Below are 14,148 nucleotides of genomic sequence, written 5' to 3'. Positions count from 1 at the left end.
ACGGGGATCCGGCCTTCGAGGGCAGCAGAACGACAACTCGGACAGCACGTCACGGAACCGTCAAACTAGCTGTCACAACCCTGACTTTTCAGGTTGTGTTTGTTTGGAACAAACATCAGAATCGCACGCGCGATTCATACTAAGTATGCAAAGGGCTGTAGAACAGGTTGTTGGGGTGATCCGCATGTGCACCGGGAGTTTGCTTCACAGCGCACGTTTGCCGTGGCTTCGATACGGGATTATGTCAAAAGAAGACGATCGGGATGTGGAGCGCGAGGGGAAACATGTGTTGTGCAACGTTGTGGTGTGATGGCCAGTCGCCGTTCGAACTTAGTGTCAATTTGGATCTCCGCAGTAGATAGTGAAACTCCGATACCGGGAGCTTCTATCTGATCATCTTCGGGCAGTTGTGCTCCGGTCTCACTTCTGCCCTCGCTCACCACACGGCTCTATCAAGGATGCTTGGACTCACCTGACGCTGCAAGTGCATCCTGGTTCAGGCTGTATACTTGTGCAATGTGGCATCGGCAGGTGTCTCGACAGAGCATTCTATATCGGCCTTCTGCAAGTGAGCTGACGACGCTCGTGACTTGCAGAGCTTCCTGATTCCTGAAGGCCTGATGCTCCGGGCCCGGGCGGGTTGCTTCTGTCTTCTCAGACCAGTGCTATCAGCCTCGTCCACCCGCCGCAACTCAAGAAGAATGATGGCACACACGTGTATAATCCGCCTTCAACTCTCTCACAGCTGGTGCAGTGCATATAACCCGCGAGCCAGCCCCCGTCTCCCCGTCCCTCCTCTGCCACCCTCCCGACGGCACCTGCCATGGACAAGTCGAAGGACGGGACAACCGTCACCACCGAAGACTCTGGGAACGCTACAGACGGGACCAATACCCCGCCCGCACCGGCCAAGGGATCCAGCGAGGGAAGGTGGCAAACATGGTTGAACATCTTGGCCGGGTGTGTGGTCTTTATGCATTCGTGTCTTTCGAACGCTGAAATTCTTCTAGGTTTTTGTTTCAGATGTGTTGTTTCGGGTCAGTCCACCTCGTTTCTGCTCGGTCTGACATGCTGGCTGACTGTGCTCAACTCCGCAGATACACCGCCTCCTTCGGGGTTTATCAGGGTACGTAACTTGGGTTGGGTATTTCCGTTTCTGTCTGAAGAGTCGCGGGACAGACTATTATACACGTGTGTACCTCAAGGACTCTTCATCCTCCGTCATCTCGTATGCCTCCCTTTGTCGTCCCCCGTGTCCCTCGTCCTGACTAGCGTCACATTTGTGCGGCAGGTGGATAGGAAGCATCAATGCGTTCATCGTCATCTCTTCCGGTATCCTCACCGGGCCACTCTACGACCGCGGATACTTGTGCGCACTCATTCGGGCCCAGCTCCATCGCCGCATGCTGACTGGTCTCCACGCAGCTACCATCTGGTATACGCCGGCTCTTTCCTCACCGCCGTCTCCCTATTCTTGCTATCTCTAGCGCACGAGGGTAGTTTCTATCAGGTATGCAGTTGCATAGCAGATTGCCTCGTGCCGAGAATGTTGACGCCCTTGACAGATACTCCTCGCGCAAGGCATCGGTGCCGGCCTCGGAGGCGGGCTGCTCTACGTTCCCTCCATGTCTGCTGTATCTGCTCGCTTTGGGCCCTCTGCGGGTCGCGCCCGTGCAACCGCACTCACCATCGTCGCCGCGGGATCCTCGGTGGGCGCGGTCGTCCACCCGGTCATGCTCAACCGCACGCTCGACAAGTGGGGATTCGAGGCCGCCGCCCGGGCCAACGCCGCGCTCATCACCGGCATCGTTCTTCTCGGGTGCCTCGTCGTGCGAGACAAGACGCATGAAAAGCGCGGCAACCCAAGCTCAGACGAAAGCCTCTGGCGGAAGGCGGCCAAGTTTATGCGGGACGGACCCTATGTGTGGACGACGGCAGGGTGAGTGCATGCGCTTTGATGCCGTCTAGTGCACCTTCGCTGATCATCGAGGCGCGCAGGATGACGGTTTTCATCATCGCGTACTATTATCCCCTCTTCTACCTCCAGCTCGACGCGCTCCTGCACGGTCGCAGCGCCTCGTTCTCTTTCAACGTGGTACGTATCTGCCACTTTGGCACATGTGCGAGGGCGCTCACGTCGGACAACAGCTCGTTATTTTGAATGTCCCTCCATCCTCGGTCGCATCGCACCGGGATTCGTAGTGGGCCGATTCGGCGTGACACATATGACTACTTTCGCCACGTTCGCGTGTTCGGTCGTGATCTTCGGAATGATCGGGTTGGGGAGCGCCACAAGCATCATCGTCATCGCGATCCTCTTTGGCTCTTTGGCGGTAGCTGTGAGTGACACTCCGGTTTGGCGCATGCTACACGACGACTCAAACGAGCTTTGGCAGACATCTCTCTCATCGCGCCGCAAATCGTGGAGCTGACGGACAACCCTGCTGAGATCGGGTGCGTGCACTCCAGCTCGCATAGAAGAAAGTCGCTATGTTAGGATACTTGCCTCTCGCAGAGCACGCCTCGGCATCGCGTTGTTCTTCTGTGGTGCGCGATCCTCGTTCTTGTGACTATGGCAGGCTACTGAGACTTATATATGCAGGGCTTGGCACGCTCGTCGGCACCCCATCGACGGGCGCTCCTCACACGCGACTTCATCTGGTGGCGGCCCGCGGTTTGGAGCGGGGTGAGTTCCGAACTCGTTCGTGATGGTCGAAGCCCCTGACGGCTTGCGGATTCTAGTGCGTCGGGCTTGTCGGCACGGCGTGCTATGCGAGCGCTACAACCTTATTCAGTCGTTGCCGAAGAAGACGGCTTCAAGCCGGTCGGGCTGATGTCGAGAAGGACTCCGTGGGTGCGCCGTCGGAAGTGTCGGTGGAGGTGAATGAGCTCCCGAAGTAGACTGCCAGCTCGTCAAGGATTGTATAGATTAGATTGTATCTATTAGCACCTTAAGATGTCTGTATTCGTGCGCCATATCGTGTGTCTTCCGAAACATGCCATGATGGTCTATACTCGCGATGTACCCTTGAAAGATCCTGTACCGGGTACACCGTAACTACAACAGACAGCCGAAAAATGTGCGACTACAGTCCATGTGATTTGAGCTGTGCGCAGGACCCACCTCAAGGCCGCGGCATCTCCAGCATGTCCCAGAGACGCACCAAAAGGTCGTCCGCCGCGAACCCACTCCGATGCGCCGACGCGTCGGGCGCCCGCCCCTGCTCCCATCGGGAGCCCTCAATCTCAGAGTACTCCCACTTCCTCCCTCCAGCAAGAGTGACAGTCTAATGAGCGTACTTGTGGAAAGGCTAATCTCTTCTCTGGCATGTTTGGTCACAGTACTGTGTAACCAAGCACGCGCTGCATTCTTTGAGGACACGAGTGTGAACCACAGTGCATACACCGGTACCTGTCGAAGAGCAACCTCGGCCATTGCCATAATACTATTAATGGCTCGCTCCCAGAGTTGCGGAAAGGTATGGGTATGCTGTTGTAGCTCTAGGGGCTTCCAATAAATTCGCGCAGCAGGAGAGATGGACGAACAACGGCATGGGCCTGCTTTCTAGTCCAAACCGAGCTCGCATTAGCCCATGAACGGTTAGTGGTTCGAACGTGCTCACCGACCTCTAAGCTCATTGCGCTGCACTCATCTCGCGCTCGATCGCCCACTGTACCGCACTTGCAACGTTCGTGGCGATGTGCGTCGGCACATGAGCGGGTGGACCCTCCGCGGGGTCGTAGACGCCGGTCTCAACGAGCACGGACTCCCACCCTGCGCCGTTCGCGCCCGCGATATCTGGAGCTGTGTCAGCGCGTTACGACATATCGAAGGAGAGGGAGGACACAAACCGGACTCGGGGTTGTCGCCGACCATGTACACGCGCGGGAGCTGCTCCTGTGCGAGCGCTCGTCCGCCCTGCAGCGCGGCGAGGCGGTCGTAGAGAACGCGGGTGGCGAACGCGTACGTCGCGCGCGTCGGTTTGCCGTACTGGACGACGTGAGGGTACTTGGCGCCCGTGACGGCGGTGTGCACGGCCTGGAAAGCGTCGCGGAAAGCGCCCTGACCGAGGCGAGGAACCGGGAACTCGTTCTTCCAGAGCAGGTCCGGGTTGCAGAACACCATGTCGATCGCGGGTGGCGAAGCACCACGGAGGAGGTGGGTATTTCCGATCAAGCCGTGCGAGAGAAGGACGTCGAGGGATATCTGAATGTCGAGGGACCAGTTGCGCGGGTCGTGGAAGACGAAAATGGCAGAGAGCGGGGTTGTGGAGAAGTCGACGGACTGGTAGGAGACATGGTTGTCAGAGAAGTCTGATAAGATCAAGGAGAAGGGGCTTACTTGAGTTGAGGCGCGCTCTTCGGGCGTGAGTTCGTGGAATGGCCATGCTCTGGGTTGCAGGATGAGCAGGACGATGTGAGGCAAAACGCGGATACGATACGTACTCGGGTTTCCAAGCAAGAACATCGAGGGTAGTATACGCGTGCTTGAAGCCATAGCTTTCCGCAACCTTGCGTACGACGTCGGTCCGGCCTCCGAGGACAAGGACGGGTTTGTCCGCGTACTTGTGGGCGATGGACTTGAGCATGGTATGCGCTTGTACTATCTGGTCGACGTCCAGCTGTCGCCAAAACATTTGAATGAGCGGTTTTATGGACTGAAAAGACGCCAACACTGACGTCAACTCCGAGCTGTTTACTGAGCTTCAATCGGCGGGCCTCTTCGCCGACTCCTCCGCCGTTAGTGAGCTTTGAAGTGCGCGTATGAACAAATGAGTGGACGAGCAACGATGTTTTTGAGACCTCACAAGAATGTATGGTATTTTTCTGCAATTAAATTAGTGTTTCTGAGGTTCGATGGTGTGGGTGAGGCAGATGGAACGTACACGCCCATGGGGTTGTTTCCGTTGAGCATGTCGAAAGCTTTCCTGGCCGCTGGTATAATTTGTGCGCCTCTGATAAGAACGCCATCCTGAGAGACGTGAGTGGAAAGGAGGAATGGGTGGCAATGTTGTGAGCACGAACTATGTCAAAGGTGAAAACGAGCGGTGGTAGGGGGGCCGGCGAAGATCGGTCTGTCAGTCTTTGCGGGTGAGTAATAGACCTTTCTGAAAGGGAAAAGGCGGGTAACGTACGCTGAAGGAGTCTCCGGCAGTTCCTCGATGTCCTCTGAACGCACGGCGGGGGCCGGGGGATGGCGCGGAGGCCATGTCGTGCTGACAACATCGGGCCGGTCGTGGCACAGATCCAGGAGAGCAAGCGCTGGCCTCGAGGCGACGTGGCGGAAGCGCCCATGCAGCATACGTCACGCGTGCGGGGAACCGCGGCAGCGGCCGGCTTGTGATTCACCCCCCTCGTCGCCCTCTGCTCGTCTGCCTTGCTTTTCTCCCTCCATGACCTCCACACCCACACCCACACCCACACCCTCCCTCTCTTCTTGCCTGCCTGTATATTAGCCAGCGTTGCTCAACCAGATGTCAAAGGCAACAAACGACGAGTTGCCGCACTCCGCCCCACTCGTCGAATTCCTCAACACACTCCCGTCGCCCCTCACAACCACACTCGCCGGCCTCTCTCCGGCCATTGCTAGGACGCGCCATTTGCTGCAGATACTCACTTGGAGGGCATCATGGCAGAATTGCTGGCTCGCGCTTGCGCTTTGGTGGGCTGTATGTCTGATTCCTGAAATAGCCGTCAGGTACGTCATCCTCGTCGTCCCCGAAAGCGCATACACCGACTTTATCCGTGTCGACGCGTACAGATATGTCCTACCACTCTTCGTACTCTTTCTCTTCATCCGCGCGCGACTCTACCCCGCCCCTCTTTCCGCCACGCCGCCCGTGACAGAAGACACTATCCAACGCGCAATCGCCGACCTCACCACCATCCATGCCCTCCTCCCGTCTCTACCCTCGCTGCGACCCACCTCCGCTTTCCTCTCCCCACAGGCCATCCCTTCACCCCCTGTTCTTATACGTGTCCTCGCGCTGCTTCTTGTACCCTATCTCCTCCTTACTCACCTGATCCACCTCCGTGTTCTCCTCGCTCTGGCGGGAACCGTCGTCTTCACCTGGCGCGCTCGCTGGGCCGCTCTCGTCCGCACAGCACTAACTCGCAGCGCTCACCTCCGCTGGCTCACCTACCGCATTCTCGCCCGCCTCACCGGGTTTCCACTGCCCCTCGCCACCCGTGGCCGCTCTCCCCAGTCACAAGCCGACGCGCGTATTGCGTCTGCCACTTCCTCTTCAAAGCTCCTCGGCAAGACCACCACTTCCGATCCCGCACAGGATTTCGACGGCGGTCTTCTGCCCGAAACCTCTGTCCGCTTCCTCTTCACCCTCTACGAAAACCAGCGCTGGTGGATGGGCCTCGACTGGACTGCCGCGCTCCTCCCTGGCGAACGGCCCTCTTGGTGTTCCTCCTCACAGCAACCTGCTGCCCCACCCTCAGCATTCTCCTTGCCGGCTGCGACGACGGTTTACACCCCGACTCCAGACGGCAACCCGAACAAGCGCGTGAAGCGCACGGCACGCTGGCGGTGGGAAGAACCGGAATGGCGCGTCGTCGTACGCAAGGAGGGCGCGAGTGGGAGCGTCCGGGTCGAACGACCCGTCCCGAGTGCGAAAGAGGAGAGTGTGGCGGCGGTGGGCGCGAGCCGGATCTTGAAGGCGGCGGGGAAGATGCGCGGGGGCAGTCTCGACGCGTCGGCGGCGGTGGCGGCGGGACAGGGCGCTAAGAAAGAGGAGAAGGAAGGGAGCAAGGAGCGCGAGTCAGACGAGCACCGGACGGACGACGACCACGAGGGTGATCACACGCATGGCGCGGACGGGGCGGACGAGAAGGAGGACGAGGACGAGCCATGCACGGACGCGGACGGGTGGATGTATGCGGACAACAAGTGGGAGTACACGAGTAGCAAAGGCGGGATGGGCAAGGTGCGTCACTCCCGTTTATTGCTCCTGCGTTTGTTGGTCCTTACGCGAGTGTATGTGGTCAGTACACAAGGTACCGGCGGTGGACGCGCGTCGCTGTCCTTACGGAGAGCATCGAGATCGTCGGTCCTGGCGAATTAGGTGTGCAACGCGACGAGCCTTTTTCGCCCTCTTCGAGCGTCAGCAGCAACGACAGCCTCCCCCTCGTACCGAAACCAGTATCCCCAGTCCTCTCAACGCTCCCACTCTCTCCACGGGGCGTCATCGAGAACGGGAACGCGCCCGAAGGGGGGTCTTTATCCGGACACGCACGAACAGATTCCGGGTCGGAAAATACGTCGAAATTGGCACAGAGGCTAAAGGCGGCGGTTAAGGGTGCGGCGGGAAACGGGTAGGAGGCTGTAGTGTGTCAACTCCGTTGGTATGTTCCTGTAAAACTATCCCTTCTGGTTCGCCTCCAACGCTATCCTCCGCCTCTTGCTTCGAAACCAAGCCACAATATCCGTTGGTGCCGGGCTGAGATCACTGTGATGCGAAGCATTTAACTCGCACAACAGCGTCTATCTACTCTTGCATTATCCGCCCTTTTTAGGAGCCGGTTCTCCTGTCTGCATATTCAGGACATGCGAATGATGATGCAACGGCCGCGACCGCCCATGCTCCTATCTCGAGAGGGACAAGTAGGTGCGTTCACTCCTCGTTTTCGTCCGCGACCATCGCTCAACAATACCCCCTCCACTCCTTGCAGATCCACAACCATGCGGGGGTGGCACTCTCTTGATGGTGAAGTGCTTCAACAAATAGTCCGCCTCTTGGATGCACCAGATGCTCTTTCCCTCTCCCTCACTGCCAAAGCACACTACTCCGTCGTTATGCCACACATTCTTGGATTCCCGTTGCAACTTCACTTCGACAAAGGGGGTTCCCATCTAACGAACATTGACTTCGCGCTTGCTCGCGACTCTTATCTCCAGCGCCCACGCTCCGACTACATCCGCAACATCCGTGTTCCTCCCACTCCCCGTACAGCTTGGATTTGGATGCCCGGATGTCCTCTTCCTCACGCTCCCCAGCTTTCCTCTCTTCTTTTGCAGGTACCTCGGCTCGAGTCGCTCGCCTTCCCTGACGGCGAAGACTACGCGTGGCGTAGTCCCCAGGTTCTCGACACCCTTCCTTCCATGACTCGCTTGACCTCGCTCGCGATATCCTTGGTGAACCGGGACATCGTTCGGAAGTTGCTCACCGTACTCCCCCCACTCGAGCCGACCCTCCGCTCCATCACGCTCTCCTTCGCTCTGTATGATTACCACATTGACCCCCGCGATTATGGGCACCTGCTCGCGATCCTCGCCGGTTTCCCTCGCTTCGAAGACCTCTGCATCGATTGCACGGACTGCCTCGAGCGGACGCCCTTCGGGCTTAACATGGGCGTAGCGATGCCGCAACTCCCGAACGTCCGTGCCCTCACGCTTATCGACTGCACCCCGTCGATGGTGCCGCTGTGCCCGAACCTCGGCAGCCTCCGCCTGGGAGTCTTGACCTCGAGATCATGGCCACACGGTGCGACTGGCCACCGCTCCGCACGCTCACGTATCTCCCGACGCCTGAAAGGTACACCGGCCCGCGGTTCCGGCCCGCGAACATGGGCAAGTTCAATCACATCGGGAGGTTCGTCGTCGACGGCCCGGCCGTGCCTGTCGCAGCGCACAACTTGGAGCAGACGACGAAGGCGGCGCTCCCGTTCGAGGTGGTGCCCGGGATGTGCGGGCTCGAGCTCGCGCTCGTCGTGGACGGCGCCGCGGGGCAGACGGACTTCATGGGGCAGGTGAAGGCGCTCCGCCAGCGCCCGCAGTCGATGTGGACGCCGCTGGCGAACGCGGCCCTCCGGGCGCTGAGCCTCAAGGTGGAGCGCGCGGCGGAGGACGTCACGTTTGGGGCGCTGGGGGTGCGTGGGTGCTCTTTTTCCGCGTCGATGGGAAACTGAGTAGTCTTTGTTCAGGAGAACCTGGTCCGTGTGCTCGCGCAGCTGCCGCTTGTCTATCTCAGCGTCGTCGTCCGGCCGGACGCAGAGCCGCTGGACTCGCAGGACGAAGTGGAGCGAGTCCGTGTTGTGCGCGAGGTGCTCCCGCGCGCGCTCGCGGACGGTATCTCGACGCTGCGCGTGCTCGCACTGGGGGCATCCAACCCCAACGTGGTCTGGCTGGAGGAAGAAGACGAGGACGCGGAAGACGAAGACGTGGTTGAGCTACGACGACTGGCAGGCGAGCGAACGCGGGACCATCGGTACTGGTGGATCGAGCGTAAGGCAGGGCGCGTCGGTATGACGGAAATATGGCGTGAAGACGGCGAAAGAGCACGCGACATTGTCGAGGAGAGGTTCTTTAAACGCGACACGGGTCTAGATGGTGAGTCGGGTGTTTCAGTGAGCGCGACACGAAGCTAACGACGTTCTGTCGTAGGATTCTTTTCGGAGAAGTGCGTCTACAGGTCGTGACCTTGTGTCATAGCACAGATAATGTATCGTTGTCGTGAAGCCTGCTGATGCGCGCTGACTGGTCGTATGACGACAATGAAAGCCAGAAAAGGCCCTTCGCCCGCTTTCTTGATGACGCGGTCGCGTGATGAAAGCAATCTGTATCTTATCTGCCCACGTGCTCTCCAGGGTGCCGGTCGTTGCTTGCTCACCGCCTTCAGTTACGGCCAGTTACCAGTAGCAGCTAGCTTGAATGCGTTGTGCACTGACACCACGTGATGCCTGAATGATAACAAGTACGGGCCACAGAGCTTTCGTTTGAGCGCCGAAACTGGCTTCAACTCCATCCACCACCGACCCCGATCCCTTCACCTTAATCGATGAAGAAACATGCAGACTGTCTTGCGAAATGACACATCTGACGAGCCACCCCCTCGAGCCGTAAACATACATCCATATCTTGTTGCAGTCTTCCAGCCCGACTTCTCTGTCTCAGCAACCGCCGAGGTCGCCCTTCGGCATCGTTGCTTGTACTGCGGCTTGCGCTCTCCCGGTATGAAGGAGTGTAGTGGGTGCATGGTGACAAAGTACTGCAACAGAACATGCCAGAAGAACGATTGGCCAACTCACAGGTGAGCGTCACAGATTGTTTATGATGCGCCGCTGACCAGCGTGCATATTCAGGACCGTATGCGTCCCTAGGGAACAAAGCACTCGCTTGCGTTTAGAGCAGGTGCTATCTCGCTACACATCGCATGCCGCTCTCGCTGCCGCTATCCGTATCTGGACACAGTTGCACGAACACACCCTCACGCTCGTCGCCAACTGCACCGTCTACACTTCGACAGACCACACAGCCGTCCTCCAGAGAAGAATGGGCATATCCACGGTGAAAGATGTCCTGGACTCCCCGCTCTACTACACCATCAATCTCATGTTCAACGATGGATCCACAACGACCATCGCCCCGTCGACGGCGTTCTGGCTCACCTCCCAGGGTATCTTTCCCCCCCGCCCGGGCAGCACCACCAGCAGCCCAATCTGGCCCCAGCACACAGAAGAAAACTTCAAGGGCCTTCGCGCCGCGCAGGAAGCCGCCTTCCTCGCGCGCACGCCGGAAGACGCAGGCGCCGTGCTCGGATACTTCCCCGTCGAGTTTTGCATGACCGACCTCGGCATCGCCGTCGTCCGCGCGTACCCGATCTACCGCATGCGCCCGCGCCCGGGGCCGCCGCGCACCGACCTCCTCTCAACGCGCGACAAGACGGCGCTCGACCTCACCTGCAACTTCTTCTCCCAGCTCTTGGGGAGCACCCCTGTGCAGCCGCTGGTCGCGCGCCCGCCGAGAGACCCCCGGCACGGTCCGCTCGTGGGTACGGTGATGCGGAGGGGGAGAGGGGGGAAGTGGGTGTATCAGGAGATTGGGCCGGGTTTCAAGTGGAACGACCAGCTAGCGCCCGAGACTGCCCGGTACTTTCCGAGGGGTTTGAAGATCGACGATCAGCTGGCTCGCGTCTGGGACTTATTGGAGATACCGCAGCGACGAGGTGAGCCGTTGCACTGCCCAGCTAACGCGAATGGGCTAATGCGAGCTCGTGTTGGACCTCAGCACAGTCTCGTGCCATCGATCCTGCAGCGAGGTGAGGCAACGATTGACTTGGGAGTCGCGATTCGGAGACAAGTTTGCAGGGTATGAGCCTTGCGTGGCCGTTGTACGTCCTCTTGGGCTTTGATACGCGAGTAGATGATCCTTGCTCAGCGGAAAATAATGATGTACCCTGCAAAGAGCGACACACGGTATATAGATTTCAGGGGAGAGATTTCGAAGACGCTAGGAGGCTGCTCTGCGCGTAGAGGAAAACTTTGCTTCCCTTCGTAGGATGGACGTGCAACAGGGTTGTCTCGCGAGGGAATCGCCGTTGCAGTGGCAGGGCATGGATCTAGATTCTATGTGTTAAAGAGGCTGTTCAAGGCACAAGCTCTGGACACCGTCGAACACCATCCTCGCGAATGCCTCCCCAAACTCGTCCTCGATCGCGCCTTCCCCCCACGTCACGCTCAAGCCCAGCCCCCCGTCCGGCGTGCCCGCGACGTTCAGCTTGACCGCCGCCCCGAGCGTCACGTCCGCCTGCACGAACAGCACCTCGCGGATCCGCCACTGCACCTCCTCCTTCCCAAGCCCGTTTGTTGGTGCCGTCGGGAGCGCGGGAAACGCGCCGAGGTTCGAGAGCTCGAACGCCTCGGAGCGCTTCTTGCCCACGCTCCCGAGCGCGTCCGCGTCCGCGTCCCCGAAGAGCGCACGGAGGTCCCAGAGGAGGAGCTTGAGCAGGCCGATGTGCCGCCCGGCGCCCGGCGCCTTGGCGCGCAGCCGCGCCGACATCGCCGCCGCCGCCGCCCACGGGAACGTCGCGGGGTGGACGTCGAGCGCGTGCGCGTAGCCCGATACGTCGGGGTCGGTCGGCGCGGGCACGGGCAGGAGCGGGCAGTGCGTCCGGATCGTGAACGCGTAGCTGCAGAGCGCGGTCGGGGCGTCGTGGTGAAGCGCCGGAGGGAAAACGGGACGGAGGTGGTCACCGTCCGGGCGGCGGGGGACACGGCGGCGGGTGCGCACGAGGCGTCGTGCGTGGGGATGAGAGCGGAGAGCGCGAGGAGCGCGAGCGTGTGCAGCGTCCCGTGAGGGTGGTCCCGTGCGCGCGGCTCAGCGCGACGAGCGTGCCGGTGTCAGCGGGTGAGATGTGCTGGATGCGGACGCGGGTGACGAGCGTCGGGGGGTCTTGCGCCGGGTGCGCGGTCCAGGACGCGAGCGCGCGGGGGTTCAGCTTCGGGAGGAGCGTCTGCGCGACCTTCTTTGCAGCCCAGAGTGGGGGCGGGGTGGTCTTCGCGGCGGTTTCGACGGCGGGCGGGAGGTGGGCTTCGAGGGGGAAGTCGGAGATGAGAGGCGATTGCGCAGGGGAATCGGAGCCGGCAGACGCAGCGCGGAGGGCGGAAAGGAGGTTCGCGTGGAAGGCGGAGCCGGACTGGCCGTCGCCGAGGGTGTGGTCGTACGCGAAGGCGACGAAGCCGTCTCGGAAGACGAAGAGACGCCAGTAGGGCAAGTCGGCGGTGTACTGAACCGGGGTGGCAAATTCTGCCTCAAGCACTTCGGTCAATGAGCTCGCGCCGTCCTTGTCGAGGAGCGTGATCACTTCGTCGAGGTTGAGGGATGGCATGCGCACCCAGACAGGCTTCGCTGGTGGGCGAGGCAATTGTGCCGCAAGACCAATATTGGCATGGATGACGGTGCGGAGTGCGCTGTATAAGAGCGGCTTGGTGAGAACGGCGGACGAGTCGTTCTTGTAATGTGCCACCGAGACCACCCAAGAAGTGAAGCCAAGCTGTCCACGGGCGTTGAAGAGCTGCTCAAGGGGACCTAGTACAACGGATGGTCAGCTTCAGCATGAATGCACGATTCTACCAGTATTCTTACCTGCTTTGCGAAGGCGCAGACCATGTGGGGTGTCGACTGTCATCCCGTAGATCTAGACCCGGGAGTCGGTAGGGCCCCGCTAGTGTTGACACGTTGACACTGCAAGCGGCTGAATCTTGGAGGCTACGTTGGCGCCCGCGGCGACACCCCGCTATTATTCCCATCACGTGCGTTTATACTTAGCGAGTTCTCCTTGTGCATGCTCTCCACAATGTTCCCTCTGCCTACCCTCCGCCCCTCTTGGCGCTTACTAATGCATGGAAAAGACATCATCTCTCTCTGGCACCATCGTGGCCTCAGCAAGCCGAATCAGATGATTTCTCCTGGTGGAGTCAACCTGTCCCCACCTTGGTGCACTCGAGTCGACGACAGAGTCCGCCCCCATATCGCGAGGCTATTATGTAGCATGGAAAAACAGTGAGTAAGTCTCGATCACCATCTTTCATGCACACCCCCACTTTGAAGTGAGCGCGTACGGCAAACACCCTTACCAGTGTTCTGTCCACCATGCCGTAGTTGCCCTCGCGGAAGCGTAGAGTCTGCACTCGTATTAGCAGGCTGCTGCGTTTTTTTCCCGCGCGCGTTTTCTGTGTTTGCAACCTGCATCTCCCCCAATGCACCAATGTTACGATGTGGCACGCGCACTGGCACCCAGCTCGCGCACCGTAGTGGTAAACTCTACCTCCACGCGTGCTGAGTATGGGCGAACAATGAATACGCGATGTGGATGCACTTCTTTACATTCCCGCCCCGCGCGCGAACGCACTATATTTTGGAGGCGGGCATTCAGACTGGTGGCGCCCGCAGAGGCGAGGACAGGCCACGTGGCTCACCGGTGCTGTCGAGCTCGCAGACACGGAGGCGAAGGGTCGACCGTCGCACGGCGCGAAGACCAGCCAACGTAGCTGTGTCTTTCAATGTTCATTGAGTTCCCCGCGACCATGTCCGCGATGCGCGCGCTAGGTTTCGTAGCGGCCTACTCTGGGACTCGGTCAGACAGGTGGTCCGTGGGACTTGCTACAGCCAAGATCACCTCCATAACGGCTTTGCGCGCGAAGTCCGCGTCCACTGCCCCGTCGAGTTCGCACGTAAGCACCACACCCGCTCAGTGATACAACGCTTTCGCATTGACAGTTCTCCTCACCGACACGTTCAACGCCGTCTCGACATTGATCCATCAAGGGGAACAAGGCAGGTGCACAGGATGGTGCGCACTTTGTTGCTTTCAAGGGAGGGACAGCGCGGGGTAATTGTCTTTTTGAGAATGGAGAAGCGGG

General features: G+C 59.6%; 4 protein-coding genes across 4 annotated transcripts; 2 read left to right on the top strand and 2 right to left on the bottom strand.

Annotated features, from left to right (window-relative positions):
• Positions 1-823: 823 nt before the first annotated feature.
• On the top strand, positions 824-2,834 carry BXZ73DRAFT_81929 (MFS general substrate transporter; the record flags this gene model as incomplete). The annotated part of the gene is made up of 13 exons (XM_048023607.1): positions 824-960; positions 1,024-1,037; positions 1,098-1,126; positions 1,167-1,228; positions 1,292-1,369; positions 1,426-1,510; positions 1,566-1,939; positions 1,969-2,095; positions 2,288-2,339; positions 2,397-2,454; positions 2,516-2,547; positions 2,603-2,686; positions 2,743-2,834. The coding sequence occupies 13 exons, from the start codon at positions 824-826 to the stop codon at positions 2,832-2,834; spliced, it is 1,224 nt and encodes a 407-aa protein (XP_047872222.1).
• An 801-nt stretch (positions 2,835-3,635) lies between these two features.
• BXZ73DRAFT_92959 (HAD-like domain-containing protein) lies at positions 3,636-5,210 on the bottom strand (the record flags this gene model as incomplete). Its single annotated transcript, XM_048026540.1, has 9 exons — positions 3,636-3,805; positions 3,853-4,285; positions 4,343-4,391; positions 4,447-4,622; positions 4,681-4,749; positions 4,809-4,827; positions 4,887-4,972; positions 5,026-5,075; positions 5,180-5,210. 9 exons carry the CDS (start codon positions 5,208-5,210, stop codon positions 3,636-3,638), a joined length of 1,083 nt encoding a protein of 360 aa, XP_047872221.1.
• Positions 5,211-5,474: 264 nt separating this feature from the next.
• BXZ73DRAFT_55529 (integral peroxisomal membrane peroxin-domain-containing protein) lies at positions 5,475-7,327 on the top strand (the record flags this gene model as incomplete). The annotated part of the gene is made up of 3 exons (XM_048021360.1): positions 5,475-5,698; positions 5,762-6,935; positions 6,998-7,327. 3 exons carry the CDS (start codon positions 5,475-5,477, stop codon positions 7,325-7,327), a joined length of 1,728 nt encoding a protein of 575 aa, XP_047872220.1.
• A 4,032-nt stretch (positions 7,328-11,359) lies between these two features.
• Positions 11,360-12,914, bottom strand: BXZ73DRAFT_92957 (uncharacterized protein; the record flags this gene model as incomplete). The annotated part of the gene is made up of 3 exons (XM_048026539.1): positions 11,360-11,915; positions 12,001-12,814; positions 12,872-12,914. The coding sequence occupies 3 exons, from the start codon at positions 12,912-12,914 to the stop codon at positions 11,360-11,362; spliced, it is 1,413 nt and encodes a 470-aa protein (XP_047872219.1).
• Positions 12,915-14,148: the final 1,234 nt, after the last annotated feature.

The sequence above is a fragment of the Epithele typhae genome (genome assembly GCF_022376455.1).
Source record: "Epithele typhae strain CBS 203.58 chromosome Unknown BXZ73scaffold_95, whole genome shotgun sequence".
Taxonomy (NCBI): domain Eukaryota; kingdom Fungi; phylum Basidiomycota; class Agaricomycetes; order Polyporales; family Epitheliaceae; genus Epithele; species Epithele typhae.
Note: the sequence above shows the minus strand (reverse complement) of the source record. Positions and strands in the feature narration are given on the sequence as shown.